We start from the raw sequence: 21,651 nt of genomic DNA on the forward strand, positions 1-21,651 counted from the left end.
TTTTTTGGTTTTTCTCCGGTACCGGGAACCGAACTCACGACCTTGCACTTGCCAGGCAGGCGCTTTTTGCCGCTGAGCTAAATCCCCAGCCCCAGAAATAACACTTTCAACTTAGTTTTCTGGTATCTTCAAGATCACATCAGATCTACATGTCACTATTTTAAATATGGAACTTGAGCTGTCCGTTTCCTATTTCTGTCATGCTTACAATAAACCATAAAAGTGCTCTAAACACAGTAAGTGGAATTGTTACATTTTCAACAATTTTCTTAATGTTAAGGATAGTAATCAAATCATATTTTATGTTTCTGCATAAGTTCATATGGCACTAAAATGACTTTACATGGGAGAACTAGTTGACATAACATCCTTAGAAACATCCTTAGAAACATCCTTTGATGGTCACGTCTGTGTTAATGGCTATTTCACGGTTCACTTTCAGTTCTCTAGTGTATACCAAGCCATCCAACAAAACATAATTGTGGTGCTACTCTGTTTTTGAGAACAAAGACTCTCTGTACTGTAACTGCCTGCGAGAAATACAGTGACTTTTAAAAATACATGTAAATCACTCATCATACCCAGTCATAACATTTGCCCAAAACCTGATACTTAATTTACTAATACAACATTTTAAACACATTTGTTTTACTTGAAAATGAAGGAAAAGCATTTCTCCTTTTATCCAGTCAAGCAGAATTATAAGAAGAGAAATGTTAGAACTTAAAAATTCTGTTCTCATCATTCTGCTGCAACTCAGCCAAGCCTGCATATTTTAACAATAAACAAGGTTAGAGTTTTTACAAAATCATGATTACAGGCTTAGGGTGTAGCTCAGTGGTAGACTGCATGCTTAGCATGTTCTAGGCCCTGGATTTGGTCCCCAGCACACACAAAAAAGAAAGAAAAAAATCATGATTACAATGAAAAGCTTGAAACAGTATAATAAAGCTAATGGCAGTCTCTTGACCTCCATTATGAAGTTACAGACACTGCACTTCCAAATGATACTTTTACCAGTTTCAAATAACCTAACTGATTAGCCGGCATCAGCTGAGGAGGTTTTTTTCAGTGTTCTAAGATGTAACGATTGGCATCAAAAAGTCAGTTAAGCACTTTTGATTTCTGACTTAAAAAAAAAAAATCAAGTATTAAAAGAGAAGTGGTTCCTGTGCTAGGGTCAATAACCCCTTCAAGTAATGCTTCTCCTGCATTCAATGTTTCCTTCCAGAGCTTATGAAGGACAAGAAACCCCAAGCAACAATTTTTTTTAGTTGAGGTGAAAAAATTGCTTCATAAGTTCATACGTTGTAAAAGCCACGGCTTGAGAAGGAACGCAGCGGATGTAATTCAGAGATAAACCCCGGTACAGCCCCTTGCGGATCCCATGGTGCCCGTAGACATACTTCATAGTCTCCCGCATGGTACTGAAAGACAGCGGGTCAGGGGGACACTTCATGCCATTCATGAAGCAATGAGCTCAGCATTTTAAAATAGCATTTTATTTTTTTAAGAAAACATTTTTAAAAGGAGCTAACCCCATGATGAATGTAGTCACTATGTACTGCAAGCATGTACTAACAAGAAGTAAAATTTTGGCTAGGTGTAGTGGCCCATACCTGTAGTCCCAGCACTCTGGAGGCTGAGGCAGGAGGACTGCCATGAGTTTGAGGCCAACCTGAACTATACCTTGTATAAACATGGCTATCAGAAAATTTTATTTTATCTTATTTTTTGTGCTTTTTGAAGCAGGATCTTACTATGAACCCAGGTTGGCCTTAAGCTCACCATATAGCCTAGGCTGGGCTCGAACTCACAGCCATCTTCCTACCTCAGCCTCTGGAGTACTGGGATTATAGGTATGTGCTACCATGCCTGGCCCAGAACTTTTTTTGTGTGTGTGTGAGACAGGGTTTCACTGTGTAATCCAGGTTGGCCTTGAACTCACTATGTAACCCAGGCTGGCCTCAAACTCAAGGTGGTCCTCCTGCCTCTGCCTCCCAAGTATTGGGATACAGGTTCACTACTATGTCCAGCAGGTCCAGAAAACTTTAAATTACACATGTAGCTCACTTATACATCTCCAATTTTTTATTCCTATTTTATTTATTTATTTACTTATTTACTTATTTTTGGTACCGGGAATAAAACTCACGACCTTGCGCTTGCCAGGCAGGCGCTGTTGCCACTGAGCTAAATCCCTCAGCCCCTATTTATTTATTTTTGAGACAGGGTCTCACTCTAATTCAGGCTGGCCTCAAACTCACAGCAATCCTCCTACCTCAGCCTCCTGAGTGCTGGGATTATAGGCATATGCCACCATGCCCAGCAAGCTCATTTATATTTCTATTTAACAGAGCTGTTCTTTTTTTGAGATAGAATTTTGCAATGTAGCTCAGGCTGGCTTTAAACTACTATGTATCCCTGGCTGGCCTAGATCTTGAACTTGCGTCAATCCTCCTGCCTCAGCCTCCTTAGTGCTGGGATTATAGTGGGCACTACTGCACCCTGCTAAAATATAGAAGTTTTGATAAAAGAACTGAGACCTGAGAGAAGCCTTCTAAGATTAGCACAGTGTACAAAAAAAGATAATATGGAAGATAAAAACTACTGCTGAGACCACAGTCCTGTCTTCCTACTGACCTTAATATTACATTTCCCCTGAGGCAGGAGGATCACTCTGAGTTTGAGGCCAGCCTGGGCTACAAAGTGAGCTCAAGGCCAGGCTGAACTGCACAACGAGACCCTATCTCAAAAGACAAGAAAAAAAAAAAATTACATTTCCCAAAGAAAATGACCAGTGACATATGGAGAACTTACAGGCACTTTTCAAATTCTGGCAGAACAGTTCCTAATTGCATTCGCCGACGAGTTACATCAAATGGGTAGCTATAAGAGAAAAAGGCACAAAGACTTAAAAATAATTTTTCATTCTCTACCCAACCACCACTGAATGGAAAGTCTCATATACACCAGGAAATAATACGTCCCTATACTCTTATTGTTTTGTCTAATCTAGGAATCAGGATACAAGCACATGAAAAGCCGGGGGTGGTGGCACACTCCTCTAATCCCAGCACTCGGGAGGCTGAAGCAGGAGGATTGTTGCGAGTTTGAGGCCAGCCAGGGCTACAAAGTGAGCTCAAGGTCAGCCTCAACTGCATAGCGAGACCCTATCTCCAAAAAAATACAAAACAAAAAACAACAACAACAAAAAAACAAGCACATGAAAAAATCAATGAGCCAGCCAGGCATGGTGGCACATGCCTGTAACCCTAGCACTCAGGAAGCTGAGGCAGGAAGACTGCCATAGGTTCAAGGCCAGCCTGAACTATATAGCATGACTCTGTCTCAAAAAACAAAACAAAAACAAACAAAATCAATGAACCATATATACAGGATCTCCTTCCTTTCTCAGAGGAGTCTTCTGTTCCATCACAATATCAAGATCTGTACACTCTCTAAGGACAAATTAAATGCCAATTCTTGAAGAAAGAAACAGTGCTTTTTATCAGGGCTTCCCCACTTTATTTTGTTGTTTATTTTTTAAAACAGGCTATGTTGTCCAGCCTACCGGTGAACGACCTAGCCTAGGCTGGCCATGAACTTGCAGCCATCCCCTGCCCCGCTGGGGGGGGGTGGTGGTGCATTTACAGCACTCCAGTTTGCTACTACTGACATTTGAACCATCCTTTGTTGCTGAGGACTGTTTTGTGCATTTTTAAGATGTTTAAGTGCCATGGTCATTATTAAAAATAGAATTATACAAGAAAAGTTTAAGTGCCTCCCTGGCCTCTGCCCACTAAAGTAGCGGCCCCCAGCTCTGACAGCAAAAGTGTCTCCAGACACAGACAAATGTCCACTGGATACTACTGAGAGTCCAGCTGGGAACTACTACCAGTTCAGCACGTCCTCCTGATTACAGTAGAACGTTTCTTTAAGAGCTAGAACTAATGCACAACGAATTGCATCTGAAGGGCAGAAAAAATTAGACTTTCAAAAACAGTCTCTCCTAGGAGTGATTTTTTTTGCCTTTTTGCCCAGCTCTAGGAGTGATTGTTAAAGCGCCTTTCATTTTGCCAACACCATGTTCAGGTCCTGCGCAAGGACTCATGCGCACAGTCTCACCTCCCCTCCACAACTGCGTGACGTGCAGACGTGCGCTGCAGTGCTAAGCAGCTGCTCTCACTCTCCTGTGAAGTTCTCCATGGCATCTAATATGGGTAAGAGTGATGTATACTGAAAATAATTCTACATTCAAGTTTACTATTAAAGGTCAGGGATATAGTTCAGCGGCGCAGTACCTGCTTGGCAAGAGCAAGGTGGTGAGTTGAAAAAAAAAATTACTATTAAAATGCAAATGGGGCCAGGCATGGTGGCTCACGCCTGTAATCCCAGCACTCAGGAGGATCGTTGTAAGTTCGAGGCCAGCCTAGGCTACAAAGTGAGCTCAAGGCCAGCCTGAACTGCATAGCGAGACCCTGTCTCAAAAAGACAAAAAAAAAGATATGATACTGTGAAGCACACCAGAACGTAATATTTGGGTTTTGCTTTCACAGTGCTGACCACTAACTTGGGAGCTCCGGCATGCACACCTAGCCCTGAAGAGAAATATGGGCAGCGTAGGGTTTTTGCTGATGCTTGGTAGATGAAATGGGGTGTCAGGGAGGGCGGTGTAAACAGATGTGGTTTTCTGTGCATGTACCGAAACCATGATGACAGACAAGGTGTTACAGACCCTGACTTAGACAGCAGAAGACGAAAGTCTGGCTCGGAGGAAGAGGAGGCTATGAGTCAGGGAGACAGCTGAGAAGAGAAGACGATGTCACGATAGCACAAGAACTGAAAGACAGTGGGGCACTCATTAGATCTGGACACACAGGTGGGGATATAGTGTAAGCAGTGGGAGATCAGAGGTGGCAATTTGGGGGGCACATCTTCATCTGATTTCTTAATTAGAAACGAGATTACTGAGACTCCAGAAACACAGATCAGACTTCGTTGGATACAAACTACCATTAGGTAACATAGCAGTTTACTAGTATTCAAAGTGGTGGGCCACACCTGTAATTCCAGAACTCGGGGAAGCTGAGTCAGGAGTATGCTATGAGTTTAAGGGCAACCTGGGCTTCTTAGTGAGTTGAAGGCCAATCTGACTACATAACAAGACCCTGTCTCAGAAACAAAAGGGGGGCAGGTTTTAAGCATCTAAATTGGGAGTTAATACTAAAGAAAGGGAGGTGATAAAGCCCAGGAAAGAATCAGAATAGCTAGAGGCAATCATTTCTCCATAAATGAACAGGACTCCACAGATGCATTTCTTTTTCTTTTTCTTTTTCTTTTTTTTTTTTTGGTACTGGGAATCGAACTTGACCTTGTACTTACTTGCCAGGCAGGGACTTATGCCACTGAGCTATATCCCCAGACCCACAGATGCATTTCTAAAAGTAAACTAAACACCTTTTTTTTTTTTTTAACTCTGAATCTAGGATAATCTGGTCCCCCACAAATACACTGACTCGCTTTTTCAGGTGTAACCCAAGCTGTGAAGCCCAATGAACACATTACTCTTCTTTTTCCACTGTATACTTTTATCCCCCAGTACTGGAGATTGAACCTGAGGTCTTTATATCCCCAGACCTTTTTATTTTTGGTTTTGAGACAGGCCTTGCTAAATTGCCCAGAGTGGCCCAGAATTTATAACCCTCCTACCTTAATGTCCCATATAGCTGAGATTACATGGATAATCTTTTTGTACTTCTTTGTGATACTACTAATTCCTTGCCTTCCTGTTTTTCAGGATATTTTTTCTGAGTCACAGAAAATTTTCTATTTCTGAAAAGTTTCTATTTAACTTTCCAGCCTCTTTCTACCTCACTTCACTTGATTTCTCTTGGCCTAGGCTTGAGAAATTCTTGGAAGCCACCTTTCTTTCCAGTTAGAGTGATTCCTTTATCCTTGTTCCCCATATGCATATTATCTCTAAACCCAGTTAGAGTAGGACGATTCTGCTGCTGTCTTAAAAATACCAGCTTTATTTATTTCTTCAATGACTTCTCCAGTGCCTACTATACTATCTGATCAAAGTAAGCCTCCAAGATCTAATGTAAGAGAAGTTGCAGGGGCTGGGGATATAGCTCAGTAGCATAAGCACTTGCCTGGCAAGCACAAGGTTCTGAGTTCAATTCCCAGTAACCCCCCCAAAAAAAATAGAGTGAAAAAAAAATAGAGTGAAAAGACAAATTGCATCGCCTTGTACACACACATACAATGATTCAAACTTTGGAAACTTCATGCAAATTCATAAGAAAATATAGATCATGTTTTGTTTTTGTTTCTGTTTTTGTTTTTTTGGTTTTTTGAGATGGGGCTCACTATCTAGTTCATCTTGGCCTTGAACTCCCTATATAGCCCAGGCTGGTCTCAAATTTAGGACAATCCTCCTGCCTCAGCTTCCCAAGTGCTGGGATTACAGGCCTGCACCACCATGCCCAGCTCTTTCCTTTAAATGAATTTATAACAAATTGAGTGGGTTCAAATTAATTTGATCAATTTGGCATATAATTTGGCATATTATAATGTGCTTAAAATGAAGGCAAAAAAGGATTAATACTTATAAAAAGTTTATATTAATTTTTGGCAAGGATCACATTTTTGAATAATATATTAGCAAAAAATAAAATGAGTAAGCAATGTAAAAATCAGGATTGGGTAACTATAGTTTGAAAAGTTGATGGAACTTACGATATTGTCTGTGCTATTGCTCCAGCAACACCACCACAAAGTAAATTTATGTGAGTTTTCAAAACTAACACATTAGGGTTGTCTGATGAAGGTCTGCCAAGAAGGGTAGGGGCATGGGCAAGCCCAACACTCTTTAAGGTACCAAAAGTAAAAAATGAAACACCTGGAAAACAAAATATAAATTCACCATGATGCTTAATAGAACATGAGCTGTGAAGGACATCTCTTACATAATAACCAATTAACTCCAGGAACTAACTCCCCACTTCCTAATTTTGGCTGCTTCGCTTAATGTCAAATAAAATTATTTCCTGTTTATAAACACTAACGTTGACAAAACTGACACCACAAGAAATGTAATCACTGGTTTTCACACACTAGTATGTTGCACATTGAAGGGAGGCTGCTTTTTTTTTTTTTTTTTTTTGAAACAGGGTCTCACTATGTAGTTCAGGCTGGTCCTGAACTCACTGTGTAGCCCAGCCTGGAGTCAAACTTGTGGTGATCCTTCGGCCTCAGCCTCCCGAGGGCTGGGATTACAGGTGTGCACCACCACGCCTGGCTGAGGCTGCCTTATAGATGAGTAGACTTTAACAGTTTCCCCAAGTTTCACATAAAAGAAAATTAAATTCATGACTAATAACTATGAGTAAATATGAGAACTTATATTTACAACAACAGTGATAATATAAAGCACAAAATTCAGATGACAAAGCATTTTGATTTTAACTCAAATTAAAATTTGAGGATTGATTGATTGATTGATTGATTGATTGATTGGTCTTTTTGAGACAGGGTCTCACTATGCAGTTCAGGCTGGCCTCAAACTGGTAATGATCCTCCTGCCTCAGCCTCCTGAGTGCTGGGATTACAGACATTTGACACAGTGCCCAGCTTCTTTTCTCTTTAAAATTAAATAAAAAGGTCAGGCTTGGTGACACATGCCTGTAATCCCAGCATTCAGGAGGCTGAGGCAGCAGGATCATTGCCAGTTCAAGACCAGCCTGGGCTACAAAAAGTAAGCTCAAGGCCAGCCTGAACTGCATAGTGAGACCCTGTCTCAAAAAGACAAAAAATAAATAAAGAAAGAAAGAAGAAGAAGATGAAGCAGAATTCAAGCCATACTTTGTGGTACAAACCCGTAATCCCAGCACAGTACTCTGGGAGGCTGAGGCAGGAGGATAGTAAGTTTGATCCCAGCCTGGACAACTTACTGACTTACTGAAACCCTGTCTCAAAATTTAAAAAAATTATAAAAGGGCTAGGGATGTAGTTTAGTGAGAAAGGCCCAGATTCAATCCCTAGTACCACCAAAAGAAAAAGAAAAACAAGCAAGTATCAGTAAATATTCAGCCTAAGCCAGACTGACACCTCCAAATAGGCATTTTCTTTTACTTCTCTATTTTGAGACAGGTTCTCACTAAGTTGCCCAAGATGGTCTTAAACCTGCAATCCTCCTGACTCAGTCTCCCAGAGCACTCACATTACAGACACACAGCACCTTGCCCAGCTTGCATTTCTTCTTATAATAAATTCATATAATCTATGGTATTTTAAGATGATATATAATTTTAGAATACTCATATACTTTTATTTTTTTCATATACTTTTATATTTACAGAATATGTTCTAAGGACTTAAAAAGTTTATTACAAGAAAATTCATAGAAAATTAAATAGAACTAGAAAAAAAATCAGGAATACTTAAATGAGCCAGGTATGGTGGTGCATGCCTATAATCCCAGCACTTGGGAGGCTGAAGCAAGAGGACATTAATTTGAAGACCAGCCAAGGCAACTTGGAGATAACATATTAAAAGAAAACTTAAAACAGTGGTAGAGTGCTTGCCTAGCAGGCAATCCCAAGCACAAGTGAAAAGAAGGACAAACCAGGACTGGTGTAAACCTGTAGTTCTGGCTACTTAAGAGGCTGAGGCAGGATGATTACAAATTCAAGGCCAGCAGAGGGAATTTCGATGCCCTCTACAAAATGGGGTGAGGGAGCCTTGCTCAATGGCAAATGCCTGTAATCCCAGCACTTGGGAGGCTGAAGCGGGAGGATCACAGTGAGTTTAAGGCCAACCTGAACTACATGAGAGCTTGTCTTAAATAAAAGAGGTGGGGGCAGAGAGAACTATGAACAAAAACTAAAAAACTGAGATGAATAGGCAAAAAGTAAAAAAGTTCTGATTCCAGCCTAACAGTAATCTGAGTATTCTAAGAAACTCTGTCATCACACAACAACCACATCCACCACTGGTCTTGCAAACAAGATGGGGAGACTGTAAGAATCACCCCAGCCAGGCATGGTGATGCACACCTGTAATTCCAGGTAATTTGGAAGCCGGTTTGGGCTATATAAAACAAAAACAATGTCTCAAACACAAAACAAACAAACAAGAATCACTCCAGCATCCCCACCCACCCCCATACAGCCAGAGACAAGGGCGGCCACTCTCTCTGGGGGAACAAGCCCTGGAGACAGAACCTGCTGTTGGGCTCTAGACTCAGAATTTGAAACTCCCGGGCTGGGGATTTAGCTCAGTGGCATAGCACCTGCCTGGCAAGCGCAAGGTCATGAGTTCGGTTCCCAGTACGGGGCGGGGGCAAACAAACAAACAAAAAAAAGAATTAGAAACTCCTGAAGCGTCTAATTCTCAGCAGAAACCTGGAGCAGAAGGGGAATGAATATTCTCTGGAAGGAAGCAGTCCCAGGTTAGACCTCTGAGTACTCAGCGATCAACATCAAACAATGAGCTTCTAATACAAGTCCCCCCCACCTCCACAGCCTGGCAAGGTGCACACACCTGTAATCCCCGCAAACTGGGAGGCTGAGGCAGGAGAATTATAATTCAAATCTTCAAATCCAATATGAGCAGCTTAGTAAGACCTTGTCTCAAAATTTAAAAAGTGCTAGGAATGTAGTTTAGTACAAAGGCCCTAGCCGGGTGTGGTGGCACACACCTACAATCCCAGCACTCTGAAGGCTGAGGCAGAAGGATCTTTGCAAGTTCAAAAGCAGCCTGGGATACAAAGTGAGCTCAAGGCCAGCCTGAACTGCAGAGTGAGACCCTGTCTCAAAAAAAAAAAAAAAAAGACAAAGGCCCTGGTTCAATTCCCAGTATGGAGGAAGGGAGGAAGAAAGAGTAGAAGAGGAAAGGAAGGAGAAAAGGAGGGAAAAATGTGCATATTTATAAAAGGGAAGTAAGGATGCAGAAAAATTGTAATCCCAGCATTTAGGAGGCTGACGCAGTAGGACTGCCATGAATTCAAGAGCAGCCTGGGCTACATAGTGAGACCCTGTTTCAGAAAAGAAGAGGAGAAGCTGGGCGTGGTGGCACACACCTGTAATCCCAGTGTAATTCCAGCACTTGGGAGGCTGAGGCAGGAGAGGATTGTTGTGAGTCCAAGGCCAGCCTGGGCTACAAAGTGAGGTCGGCCAGCCTGAACCGCAGAGCGAGACCCTTTCTCAAAAAAAGTAAAAAAAAGAAAAAAAAAAACAATCAAAAAAGAAGTAGAAGAAAAAGGAAGAGAAGAATGGGAAGAAGGAGAAGAAGAAGAAAAAGAAGAGGAAGAGGAGGTAAAAGAGAATGCAGAAAAATAAGCAAAGAAAGTAGTGAAAAAAGAAACATATAAAGAAAATCAGCAAATAGAATCACATATGAAGGTACAGAAATCAACCCAAATGTATCAATAATCACAACAAATATTAAGTAGAATAACTGGAAATTAAAATACTTATCAGAACGAGTTTTTAAAAATAGGCAGCTAGGGCTGGGGACGTAGCTCAGCAGCATAGCACCTGCCTGACAAGCGCAAGGTCCTGAGTTTGATTTCCAGTACCAAACAAACAAACCAAAAACAAAAGAATAGGCAGCTAGTTATGGCTGAAGCTCAGTGAAACAGTGCTTGCCTTACGCATGGTTGCTCCTGGGTTCAATCTCAAGCACCTTCAAAAAAACCAAACAAACAAAAACCCTGCAGTTACTAATGATTACATAAGAAATACTAAAACATAAATCATGGGAGAATAGAAAATAAGATGATGAGCCAGGTGTGGTGGTACACAACTGGAATCCCTGCATTTGGGAGGCTGAGGCAGTGGATCCCAAGTTCTAGCCCAGCCCGGATAACTCAGTGACTTAGAAGACCTTATATCAAAAATGAAAAGGCCTGTGGATCTAGCTCAGGGTTAAGGCCCTGGGTTCAATCCTTAGTATGGAAGGAAGAAAGGGAGAAAGGAAGGAATTTTAAAGTTTTATACTGGTGCCAAGCATGGTGGCGCACGCCTGTAATCCCAGCACTTGGGAGACTGAGGCAGGAGGATCATTGCCAGTTTGAGGCCAGCCTGGGCTACAAAAGGAGTTCAAGACCAGCCTGAACTGCATGGTGAGACCCTGTCTCAAAAAAAAAAAAAAAGACAATTAAATACTAAAATATGAATGAAATAATAAAGTGAATTTTGTTTAACATAATTTGGTGGAAATAAAATAAAATAAAATAATTTGGTGGCTAAGGACATGGTAGTTTATGATAAATACATGGGTTTTGTGTTGCAGTTTGGGCACTTCTCTCTTTTTTCTTTTTTTTTCTTTTTCGAGACAGGGTCTCACTATGTCAGGCTGGCCTCAAGCTCCTAGCAGTCCTCCTGCCTCAGCCTCCCGAGTGCTGGGATTACAAGCATGTGCCACCACGCCAGTTTGGCACTCCTCTCTAAAAGGTTGGCCACCCCTGGTTTAGGGCTTGTCTGGCATGTTAACCCCAGCACCTCACACACACCCTGCGGATGATGTGGGGGAGTAACTGAGCAAAGAGGTGGGCAGTGCTCATGAATGGGCCATCCTTGTCGGTATGGTGGTTCACTAGTTATCGCCTCTACTTCTGAACATTTGAAACTTTCTAAATATTAAATGAAAATAAAGTAACAAACTGACAGTGCAGCTGGCGTAGAATTTAGAAAAACACTCATAATAGGAAAAACACAAGGCTGAAAAGTAGTGAGATACACAACTCAGGAAAGGAGTGCAGAGAGTAAGGGCCGTGATGCACACCTAGGATCCCAGCACTCTGGAGGCTGAGGCAGGGTGGTCACCTACTCAAGGCCAGCCTGGGAAACTTAGCAAGGCTTTGTTTCAAAGTAAGAAATAAAAAGGAACCAGGCATGGTGGCACACACCCACAAGGCAGAATACCAAGTTCAAGCCCACCCTGGGCAACTATGGGCTTAATGAGACCCTGTCCCAAAAGAGTATGCCTGCAACCCCAGCATGCGGGAGGCTAAGGCAGGCAGATGCACGAACTTGAGGCTAGCCTGTTGTATACAGTTGAGCTCAAGGCCAGCCTGACTTACATAGCGAGACCCTGGCTCAAAAAAACAAAACAAGTCAGGCATAGTGGCACACGCCTGTAATCCCAGCACTTGGGAGGCTGAGGCAAGAGGATCATCATGATTCTGAGGCCAGCCTGAGCTACAAAACGAGTTCAAGTCCAGCCTGGACTACAAAAGGAGACCCTGTCTCAAAACAACAACAACAACAAAAATTAGCCAACTGAGTTTACTGTGGTGGTGCACACCTGTACAAAGCACTCTAGAAGCCGGGCATGGTAGCGCACACCTGTAATCCTAGCACTCTGGAGGCTGAGGCAGGAGGATCCTTGTGAGTTACAGGCCAGCCTGGGCTACAAAGTGAGCTCAAGGCCAGCAGGAACTGCAGAGAGAGACCCTGTCTCAAAAAACAAAGCACTCTGGAAACTGACATAGGAGGACTGCCAAGAGTTTGAAGCTAGCCTGTGCATCATCATTCCTTTTCCTTTCTTTTCTTCTGACACAGTGTCTCCCTATGTTGCCCTAGCTGGCCATGAATTTAAAGTCTTCTTATCTCCATCTCCCAAATAAATGGGATTACAGGCATGCACGAACATGCCTGGTCCGTTATTATTACATCTATTCAATGCTGCACAAGAAGGGAGGGAGGGAGGGAGGAAGAGAGGAAGGGAAGGGAGAGGAAGGGAGGGGAGGGAAGAGAATAAAAGGGAAGGGAAGAGAAGGGCTGTTATTTGCACAGGATATGATTGTTACATAGCAAATCCAAAGCAAGTATGTGTAATATGGCGCTGGCTATAAAAGAAAATGGCCAGCTATAATATCATGGAAAACTAAATTAAGTAATAAACTGAAAACATAAAGGTATAAAAGACACAACAAAATTAGTACAGGATCTACAAACATCTAACAAAAATGCCAACACTTGTAGAAATTCCATGCAGAGCCCTAAGGATTGCTGTGTAACATGAAGAGCTTGTCTCTGCAGTACTGGGAACTGAACCCACAGCTTTCACACTGAGCTGTAGCCTTATCCATTTTTTATTTTAAATTCTGAGACACGGTCTTGTCACATTGCTAAATTGCCCAGACTGAGCTTGAATTTACCATCCTCCTGCTTCAGTTTCTCAGATGGCTAGAATTACAGGCATCTGCAACCACACCTGGCTTTTATTGTTTGTTTGGTTTTGGGTTTTGTTCTTTGTTTTTTTAGGTTTTTTGAGACAGGGTCTCCCTAAGGTAGTCCAGGTTGGCCTCTAATTTAGGGTGATCCTCCTGCCTTAGCCTCCCTACTGCTGGGATTATAGGCACACATCACCACACCCAGCTTGTTCTTGGGTTTTTTGAGATGGGATCTGGCTGTGTAATCCTGGCTGGCACTAAACTCTCTAGGTAGACCAGATTGCCCTCAAACACAAGATATTTCTGCCTCAGCCTCCCAAATGCTGAGATTATAGGCTTGTGTCAACATGCCTGACTAAAAGCTACTTTTTAAAAAAATTATAGGGTTGGGGATATAGCTCATCAGCACAGCACCTGCCTGGCAAACACAAGGTCCTGAATTCGATTCCTGGTGCACACACACACAAAAATCATAGATAGAAAACAAAAACTTAAAAAAAGAACTAAAAAAAAAACAAAAAACGGAATAAAATTATAGAATAGCAAAATATCTATACTTTGTGACATTTGTGAAAATAGGGAAGCATAAGGTAAAGAACGCCCTTATAAAATAAGAGAACTCATTATAAACCTATAGTCTGTTTTTGAAACAATAGCATTGCAGATCATGAGAGAAAGGAACCACTAACAATGAACGGTCGAGCCGGGCGTGGTGGTGCACACCTGTAATGCCTGTAATCCCAGCACTTGGGAGGCTGAGGCAAGAGGATTGTTGTGAATTCAAGGCCAGTCTGGGCTACGAAGTGAGTTCAAGACCAGCCTGAACTGCACAGTGAGACCCTGTCTCAAAAAGATTAAAAAAAAAAAAAAGAAGGTCAGATAAGTCTCCTGAAAGAGGAAAAAATTCCAGATGCATCAAGGGCTTAAATACAAGATAGTAAACTTTAAAAATATCTCTGTGATATAAAAGCACTATACTCGGGAGGCTGAGGCAGAAGGATTGCTTCATGCTCGAGGCCAGCCTGGGCTACATACTGTGTTCAAGACCACCCTGGAATACATAGCAAGACCCTGTCTCAAACAAACAAACTAACCATCGAACACTAAGCCACAAACGGATATCTGCAGCATATAATAAGAAAACTCAATAGGAAAGTAGGCAACACATAAGCAAGGACTTCGCAGAAAACGAAATGGAATTGGTGAATAAATACATAAAAAGATGCTCAACCTCATTGCTAATCAGGGAAACACAAATAAAACTTCATAAGTTCCCTGGCTGAAGAAAAATTCTTAAAAAGAGAATTTGGAAAATGTCTGACTGTAAGATGAATAAGCAGAAAGTAATAACCTTTACATGTACAAATATGAGTAGATAGAAGATATAATGAAAAATATGTTATTTACAGTAGCAATGGGAAAACATAAAATAGCTATAAAATGTTTATGCATATGTTTAACCAGACATATGCAAATTTTATGAAGAAATGATAAGCCTGCAATTAGTGATATAACAGAAAAATGTCGCAGTTTGTGTCTAGATGTTCCCCAAAGCCCCATGCTCTCACAGGTGAGGCTTTCAGAGATTGCTGGAGCTAGAGTGTGTGCTGCTGGCATGAAGGGTGGGCGTGTGATTGCTAGATTGCTCCCCTGATTGTTCGGCCTAGCTCTATGTCGGACCAAGTGCTCCATCCTGGGGGTGAGTGCTGCCGCCCTGAGGGCGTGTAACCTGGATCAGGTATGAGGGATGGAACAGTGTTCCTGCTTGTAGCTTGGAGCCGTGGTGCCTTCTGCCTACTATGAACTGTTTCTCCTGTGCAGCTCTCTCTGCCAGGCCACCCTGCCTTGGAGCCAGCTTACGGTGAACTGAAACCACTACAGACTGACTGAGCTACAGTAACCCTTTCCCCCTCTAAAAAACAAAACAAAACAAAACTTCGAAAGTTACTTTTGGGTAACTCAGCGGTAAAGCATTTGCTTATGACATCAGAGGCTCTGGGTTTGATCCTTAACACCACACCAAGAAGAAAAGAAAAGTTACTTCATATGCCCAACAAAATTCACAAAAATTAAAAAATCAGCTAATTCCAGACTAGAGAGGTAGCTCAGTAGTACAGCGCTTATCTGTATGTACAGGATCCTGGGGTCACTCCCCAGCAGCACCCCCAAGAAAAACAAAAAAAGTAATACCAATAGGAATTATTTATTTTTGTGGGTTTTTTTCAAGTGCTAGCCCTGGAGCTGGGCATGGTGGCACAGGCCTGAAATTCCAGCATTCTGAGAGGCTGGGGCAGGAGGATCACAAGTTCCAGCCCAGCCTGGACAACATGGTGACTTAGCAAGAGCCTGTCTCAAAAGAAAATACAAAAAGGGCTAGGGAGGTAGGTCAGTGGGAAGGCCCTTGGTTCAATCTCCAGTACTTAACTACATAAAAGAAGGTCGAGGATATAGCCCAGTGGTTCAGCACCCTGGGGTTTAATCCCCAGTAGTGCCAAAAAGCAAAGTGCTGAATTTGGGACCCAAGGCCTCCAGCCCGCAGGACAAACACTACCACTGAGCTACATCCTCAGCCCACAGGGGGCGCTCTACCCATGCATGACCTCCTCAGCCCTCCGTTTTTTATTCTGAAACAGGATTTCACTAATTTGCCCAGGCTGGACTCAAACTTGGAATCCCCCTGGTTCAGCTCAAGCAGCTGGGAATTCAGGCACCGGCCACAGCTCCAGGCTCCTATGCTGTCTCCTGACTACACAGTATTAATGCCAGTACCCCAGGGGTGGTGTACTATGGTTTTATGAGGCACCAACAATAGGGTAACAAGTTCACACAATGTGTCTGTATTTCCTTACAACTGCATGAAAATCTACAATAATCTGAAACTCAAAAATTAGTTAACAAGTGCAACATAAAGTAATAGATATCATATTTCTACTTTTCTGTGTTTTCTAAATTTCCCATAAGTCTTCACCACTTAAAATGAACAAAAAAACACAGTTCAACTCTTACTTCTCATGAGCATGCGCATAAAAACAGAACACTTAACAACAATCCGAAATAAGTACAAGCTAACAAGACCGCAGCTGCTCGGATACTAAGAACATGAAGTAAATGTGCATTTCTCATCCTAGTGTGTGGGTGGCCACCTTTACACACAAGCTATTACTACAGGATCATGTATGGCTCATAATTTTATCTTCATCATTTCTAAGTGAAGGGGACTTTCCAGACAGCATCTTTTCATGTTCCCACCTTAAAAAAAATGGTGCCATAATCTAAACACACAAGTAACACCCTGCCAGATCTGAAACATACCTGCATACGGAGCCATTCCTAATATGGTTGGCATCAGGCCTCTGTAAAATCCAAGGAAACCACCTTCCTTTTGAGTGAAGGAACATTGGAAGTGAAATTAGATTATGCTTAAAGACAAAAAGCATATAACATAATAAAATCATTCTTCTGAGACCCCCTCCTGAAACACAAAAATGACCTTTCATAATGATTATTATTAATATCAATATTGTAAATAAAAGAACAATTAGATACCATTCAAGTATCTTCCTAAATAATAAGGACATGTTATATATGAGAAAAGTAAGTGTAGAATACCTTTGCATAAATGGTTTTGAAGGCATGAATAATTCCTGTATAGGTGTGTTCCCCTTTCACCTGGAACGCCAGGCGCACCCTGACCACATCAAGAGGGTAGGTACAGATAACTGCCGTCATGCCTGCAAAGAGACCCATAAGGTGACAGGAGAATGGCAGGGCCTTTTCTGTGCCCTAGCCACAGCCCGTTTTTTTTAGTTTTTTATTTAGAGACAGGGTCTTACCAAATTGCCCAGGCTGGGCTTCAACTTGTGACCTTCCTGCCTCAGCCTCCCACAGTACACCATTATGCCTAGCTTAGAAAAAACTGGTTGCTGGGCATGGTGGTGCATGCCTATAATCTCAGCACTCAGGAGGCTGAGGCAGGAAGATCACCGAGAATTCAAAGTCAGCCTGGGCTACAAAGTGAGTTTAAGGCCAGCCTGAACTGCACAATGAGACCCTGTCTCTAAAAGAATTTTAAAAAACGTGTTGAGGGGGCTGGGGGTTTAGCTCAGTGGCACAATGCCTGCCTGGCAAGCACAAGGTTGTGGGTTTGATTCCTGGTACTGGAAAAAATAAATAAATAAATAAATAAATAAACGTGTTGACATGTACATGTATATATCTATGCATGTAAAACAATACATACAGTACACACATATTCTGTACAGTTAGTAGCACTCTCAAAATATAGCAATTATGAAAACCAAATAAAACAGGGCACTGAGGCAAAAGAATCCCCTGAAGCACTCAGGAGGCTGAAGCAGGAGGATCGCTGAGTGTTTGAGGCCAGCCTGGGCTACCTGGTGAGTTCAAGTCCAGCCTGAACTACACAGCAAGACCTGTCTCAAAAAAACAAACAAACAAATACAGTATTCCTCTTACCTGCCAAGGATCCAGCCATCAATCTGTGCACATGACCAGAAATTCCCAGCTTTGTGGTAATCAACTAGAAACCAAATACATAAAATTATATGAGACATGTTTTAAATGCTGCTTATTTCACTTAATAATCAAGATTTATTTCAAAGAGGTACAGGTCTAATAAAATGTAGTAATAGATGTGAATAAAATGAGTATAACTACACAAAGTTGGGCAACATCTCATTACATCAGGAGGTATTTCTTCTACAGCTTCTTCCTAAATTTGTGCACTTTTTGAGATTAGGTCTTGCTATGTAGCCCAGGCTGGCCTTGAACTCCCAGTGATCCATGTGCCTCAACTCCAGAGTGCTGGGATTGCAGGTGTGTACCACCATACCCTGTCCCTACATTTCTGTACTTTTGCAGATACAATCTAGCTTAAAGTTATCTTAGAATGACCATACTATATACTACTACCCTTAAAGTATGAAGGGGGGTAGTAGGAGTTAAAAGCTACTATAGACAATGAACTCAGGCCATTTTTTTTTTGAACCCTGGCCATTGATGGCATCAATTCTGACAAACCAGCTTGGCATGCAGCTCCTGTTTCTGCTGCTCACTTTCATTCTAAATTACCTTTTTAGGGGGCAGAGAATGTCATTCAGTGGTTAGTGGTAGACCTTGGGCCAAGTCTGCAGGAGGCCCTGCCCTCCATTCCCAGCACCACACATACAAAAAGACAAAATATAATTTAAAATGTAACAATCCCAGCACTTGGGAGGCCTTGAACTCACTATGTAGCCCAGGCTGGGCTTGAATTCACAGTGATCCTCCTGCCTCAGCCTCCTGAGTGCTGAGATTACAGGGTTGAGCCACCAGACCTAGCCAAAGTCATTTTAACTATCTCGAAGCACACACATGTACAAGAACTTGAGTTCAATCCCTGGCACCACCAAATAAATAAATAAATAAATACAAATTGTTGGCCACACCCCACAAAAAAGACAAAAGAGACAAAAATATCAAAGAAAAAAATTCTTGGTCAAGTAAGTATGATATTTAAGGATAAAGAGAAAAGAGGAAAAGTCAGCTACCATTTTATACTGCTCAAATGCCATAAACTGGATTGCACCATAGGGAAAGATTCGAATCATCATGGCACCATTTCCTTTATACAATCCAAGGTATCCTTCCTTTCGGGGAACAGCACACAATGCAGAAAATACTCCTATTTGTAAAAAAATTTTAGAAGAAAAACACCGTTAAAACAGAGAAAACTACTCAAATTTAAATTTCCAGAACAATCATTAATAAAGATTACTATGCCATTGTTCATGAATAGTAATTTCCATACATCAGTTAAACTTACTTAAAATATACCATATACCCAAATACATCTAAATAAGCAGACCTTATATAAAAATAGAAAACCAATTGCTGGGCGTTGTGGGGCACACATGTAATCGCAGCACTTGGGAGGCTGAGGCAGGAGGATTGCCACAAATTTGAGGCCAGCCTGGGCTACATAGTGAGTTCAGGGGCAGCCTGAACTATATAGGTAGACCCTGCCTCAAAAAAACAAAACAAAAAAATAGAACACTTGCTGTAAGCCTAGGCATATAGCTTAGTTATAGAGCATGTGCCTAGTGTGCACAGGCCCTGGGTTGGAGCCCTAGTACCATAAAAACATTTTTGAAAAATTAAAACATAGTACAATACACTATTTCAAGAGACTTAATTCATGTAATTTTTATTACAGTAAATTGTTCTAATTGTTCCATTTGATTATTAATTATAATTTGTGTCTTTTTTCTTTTTTTGACACAGCAGGCTGGCCTTGAACTCACAGCAATCCTGCTTCAGCCCCCCTGTCACCTCCAGTGCTGGGATTATAGGCGTGCACCACCATACCTGGCTTTATTGGTATCCTCTTGTGCCTAATTTAAAAATTAAACTTTTTGTCACAGGTTTGAGTGCATAAGAGAAAGTGTTACAGCCTGAACTGCATAGCGAGACCCTGTCTCAAACAAGCAAACAAACAAAAAAAGACCTCATCTTACTTAGACAGGGTGAAAGGTTAAGCCTTGCTTAATTTGATTCAAACTCATCTGTATAGACTTAAGAGTCAGTCAAATGTAGAACACTAAGTACCTATTAGGGACAAGCAGGCTAATGACAAGATCAGAGTACAGAGGAGGTCAGCAGATTCATCCTGTGCACACCTGTAATCCCAGCACTCAGGGAGGTTGGAGCAGGAGGAACTTGCACATCTGCTTCAGCCTGAGTGCTGGGAATATGGGTGTGTGCCACCCCACCCAGCATAATATATACAATTTCATGTGTTTATTTTATATCTTTTTTAAAAGCATTAATAAGATATTTTAATAAGAAGAAAACAAAACAAAAACAAGTCTTAGCCTCAGGCTCATGTTTCTACCCAAAGACACTCAAGCCTAGTTTTTCCTTGTCCATCCCTTCCGGATGCAACGTTGTGACCATGTAATAAAGGTCGGTTTAAAGATTTTTTTAAGTTTAAACCTTCCTTAAAAAGATTAAAGAGGGGACAGGGGTATAGCTCAATGGCACAGCACCTGCCTGGCAAGCACGAGGTCCTGAGTTTGACTCCAAGTTCAAAAAATAACAAAACATTAAACAATCAGACTAGCAAAACGGTACTCAATACATACTTTCCTTATATCAAACAAGCTAACATAGCTTGGGGAGACAGCTCAGCGGCACAGCGCCTGCCTGGCAAGCGCAAGGTCCTGAGTTTGATTCCTGGTACCAAAAAAAGACCAAAACAACAACAACAAAGCTAATATTTCAGTACAATGTAACTATACAGATTCTATACAATGCACATATGTTCGCAAAGCAAACACTACACTAGATTTGGAAAAACATGATATTCACATTGATTAGAATAACCCTAGGGGCTGAGGATTTAGCTCAGCGGCACAGCACCTGCCCAGCAAGCGCAAGGTCATGAGTTCGATTCCCGGTACCAGAAAAAACAAACAAACAAACAAAAAAAGAATAACTCTAAAAATGATTGTAATGTTGAATGGAAAACAGCACTTAGTTTACAAAAAGTCACAAATGTGTGTGTGTCTGTGTACACGCACGCACGCGACCAAGAACTATGGCTCCTGTAAAATACTAATAGCCAGATATTCGTATATAAAATGCAAAGTTTTGGGCTGGGGATTTAGCTCAGCGGCAAAAGCGCCTGCCTGGCAAGCTCAAGGTCGTGAGTTTGGTTCCCGGTACCAGAGAAAAACCAAAAAAAAAAATAAAAATAAAATAAAATAAAATAAAATGCAAAGTTTTGACTCTGTATACATTTTTAAGAAATAAAACAAAATCCAAAACCATTTTTGTTATTGTTGAAAGTCAAACATGCCAACTAATTTAGCTTTGGCTACTGTCACCAGGTGAAGTCATCCTTGAATGGGAGGATGACTGGGTACAAAGCTGGGGAACTGGGGACTGGCACAGTTGTACTGGTTCTAGGGAAGGAGTAGAGGGATGGGGATACAGCCCAGTGGTACAGCACCTGCCTGGAAAGGAGGAGAGGACATAAAAGCACTCACCTATGTAATTTATTTCACGTTTCCTCCTTAGCATTACCTCCTTTGAGGGTTTGGGAAGATGCCAGTGCCCAAAAACACTCACAGTACCATAGTTGGCAGGGTAGAAGGTGCCCCATACCTCCCTGCTGCTGGACTACAGGTGAATATTAAAGCAAGCATTGGCCACACAGAGCAGTCAGCACTGCGGGGAGACTGTGGTGCCGGCTCCACTCAGCTGCTTGCCCTAAATGACTCAGTTTCTACATGGAGCCAGATTCATGTTAGCCCTGTAAAATACTGAGCTACCTATAGCAGCAACTATGAAATTACAGCAACACGATTTTATTTAAAAAGCCATCTCTGGGGGCTGGGGATATAGCTCAGTGGCACAGCGCCTGCCTGGCAAGCGTGAGGTCATGAGTTCCATTCCCCGATTTT

The 21,651-nt window shown here is 41.7% G+C and overlaps 1 protein-coding gene across 1 annotated transcript in view; it reads right to left on the reverse strand.

Moving 5' to 3' along the window:
• Window positions 1-25: 25 nt before the first annotated feature.
• Window positions 26-21,651, reverse strand: part of Slc25a16 (solute carrier family 25 (mitochondrial carrier), member 16) — a 33,935-nt gene continuing 12,309 nt past the window's right edge. The window contains exons 2-9 of the mRNA XM_005386098.2: window positions 21,235-21,367; window positions 18,736-18,869; window positions 17,663-17,726; window positions 16,796-16,917; window positions 16,499-16,565; window positions 6,745-6,907; window positions 2,821-2,889; window positions 26-1,427 (exon numbers count right to left, since the gene is read on the reverse strand). Of these exons, the coding sequence (XP_005386155.1) occupies window positions 1,271-1,427; window positions 2,821-2,889; window positions 6,745-6,907; window positions 16,499-16,565; window positions 16,796-16,917; window positions 17,663-17,726; window positions 18,736-18,869; window positions 21,235-21,367 (909 nt within the window). The 3' untranslated portion in view covers window positions 26-1,270. The remainder of the gene's footprint in view (window positions 1,428-2,820; window positions 2,890-6,744; window positions 6,908-16,498; window positions 16,566-16,795; window positions 16,918-17,662; window positions 17,727-18,735; window positions 18,870-21,234; window positions 21,368-21,651) is intronic.

Source organism: Chinchilla lanigera, unplaced genomic scaffold, assembly GCF_000276665.1.
Source record: "Chinchilla lanigera isolate Chin_1 unplaced genomic scaffold, ChiLan1.0 scaffold00024, whole genome shotgun sequence".
Classification (NCBI taxonomy): Eukaryota; Metazoa; Chordata; class Mammalia; order Rodentia; family Chinchillidae; genus Chinchilla; species Chinchilla lanigera.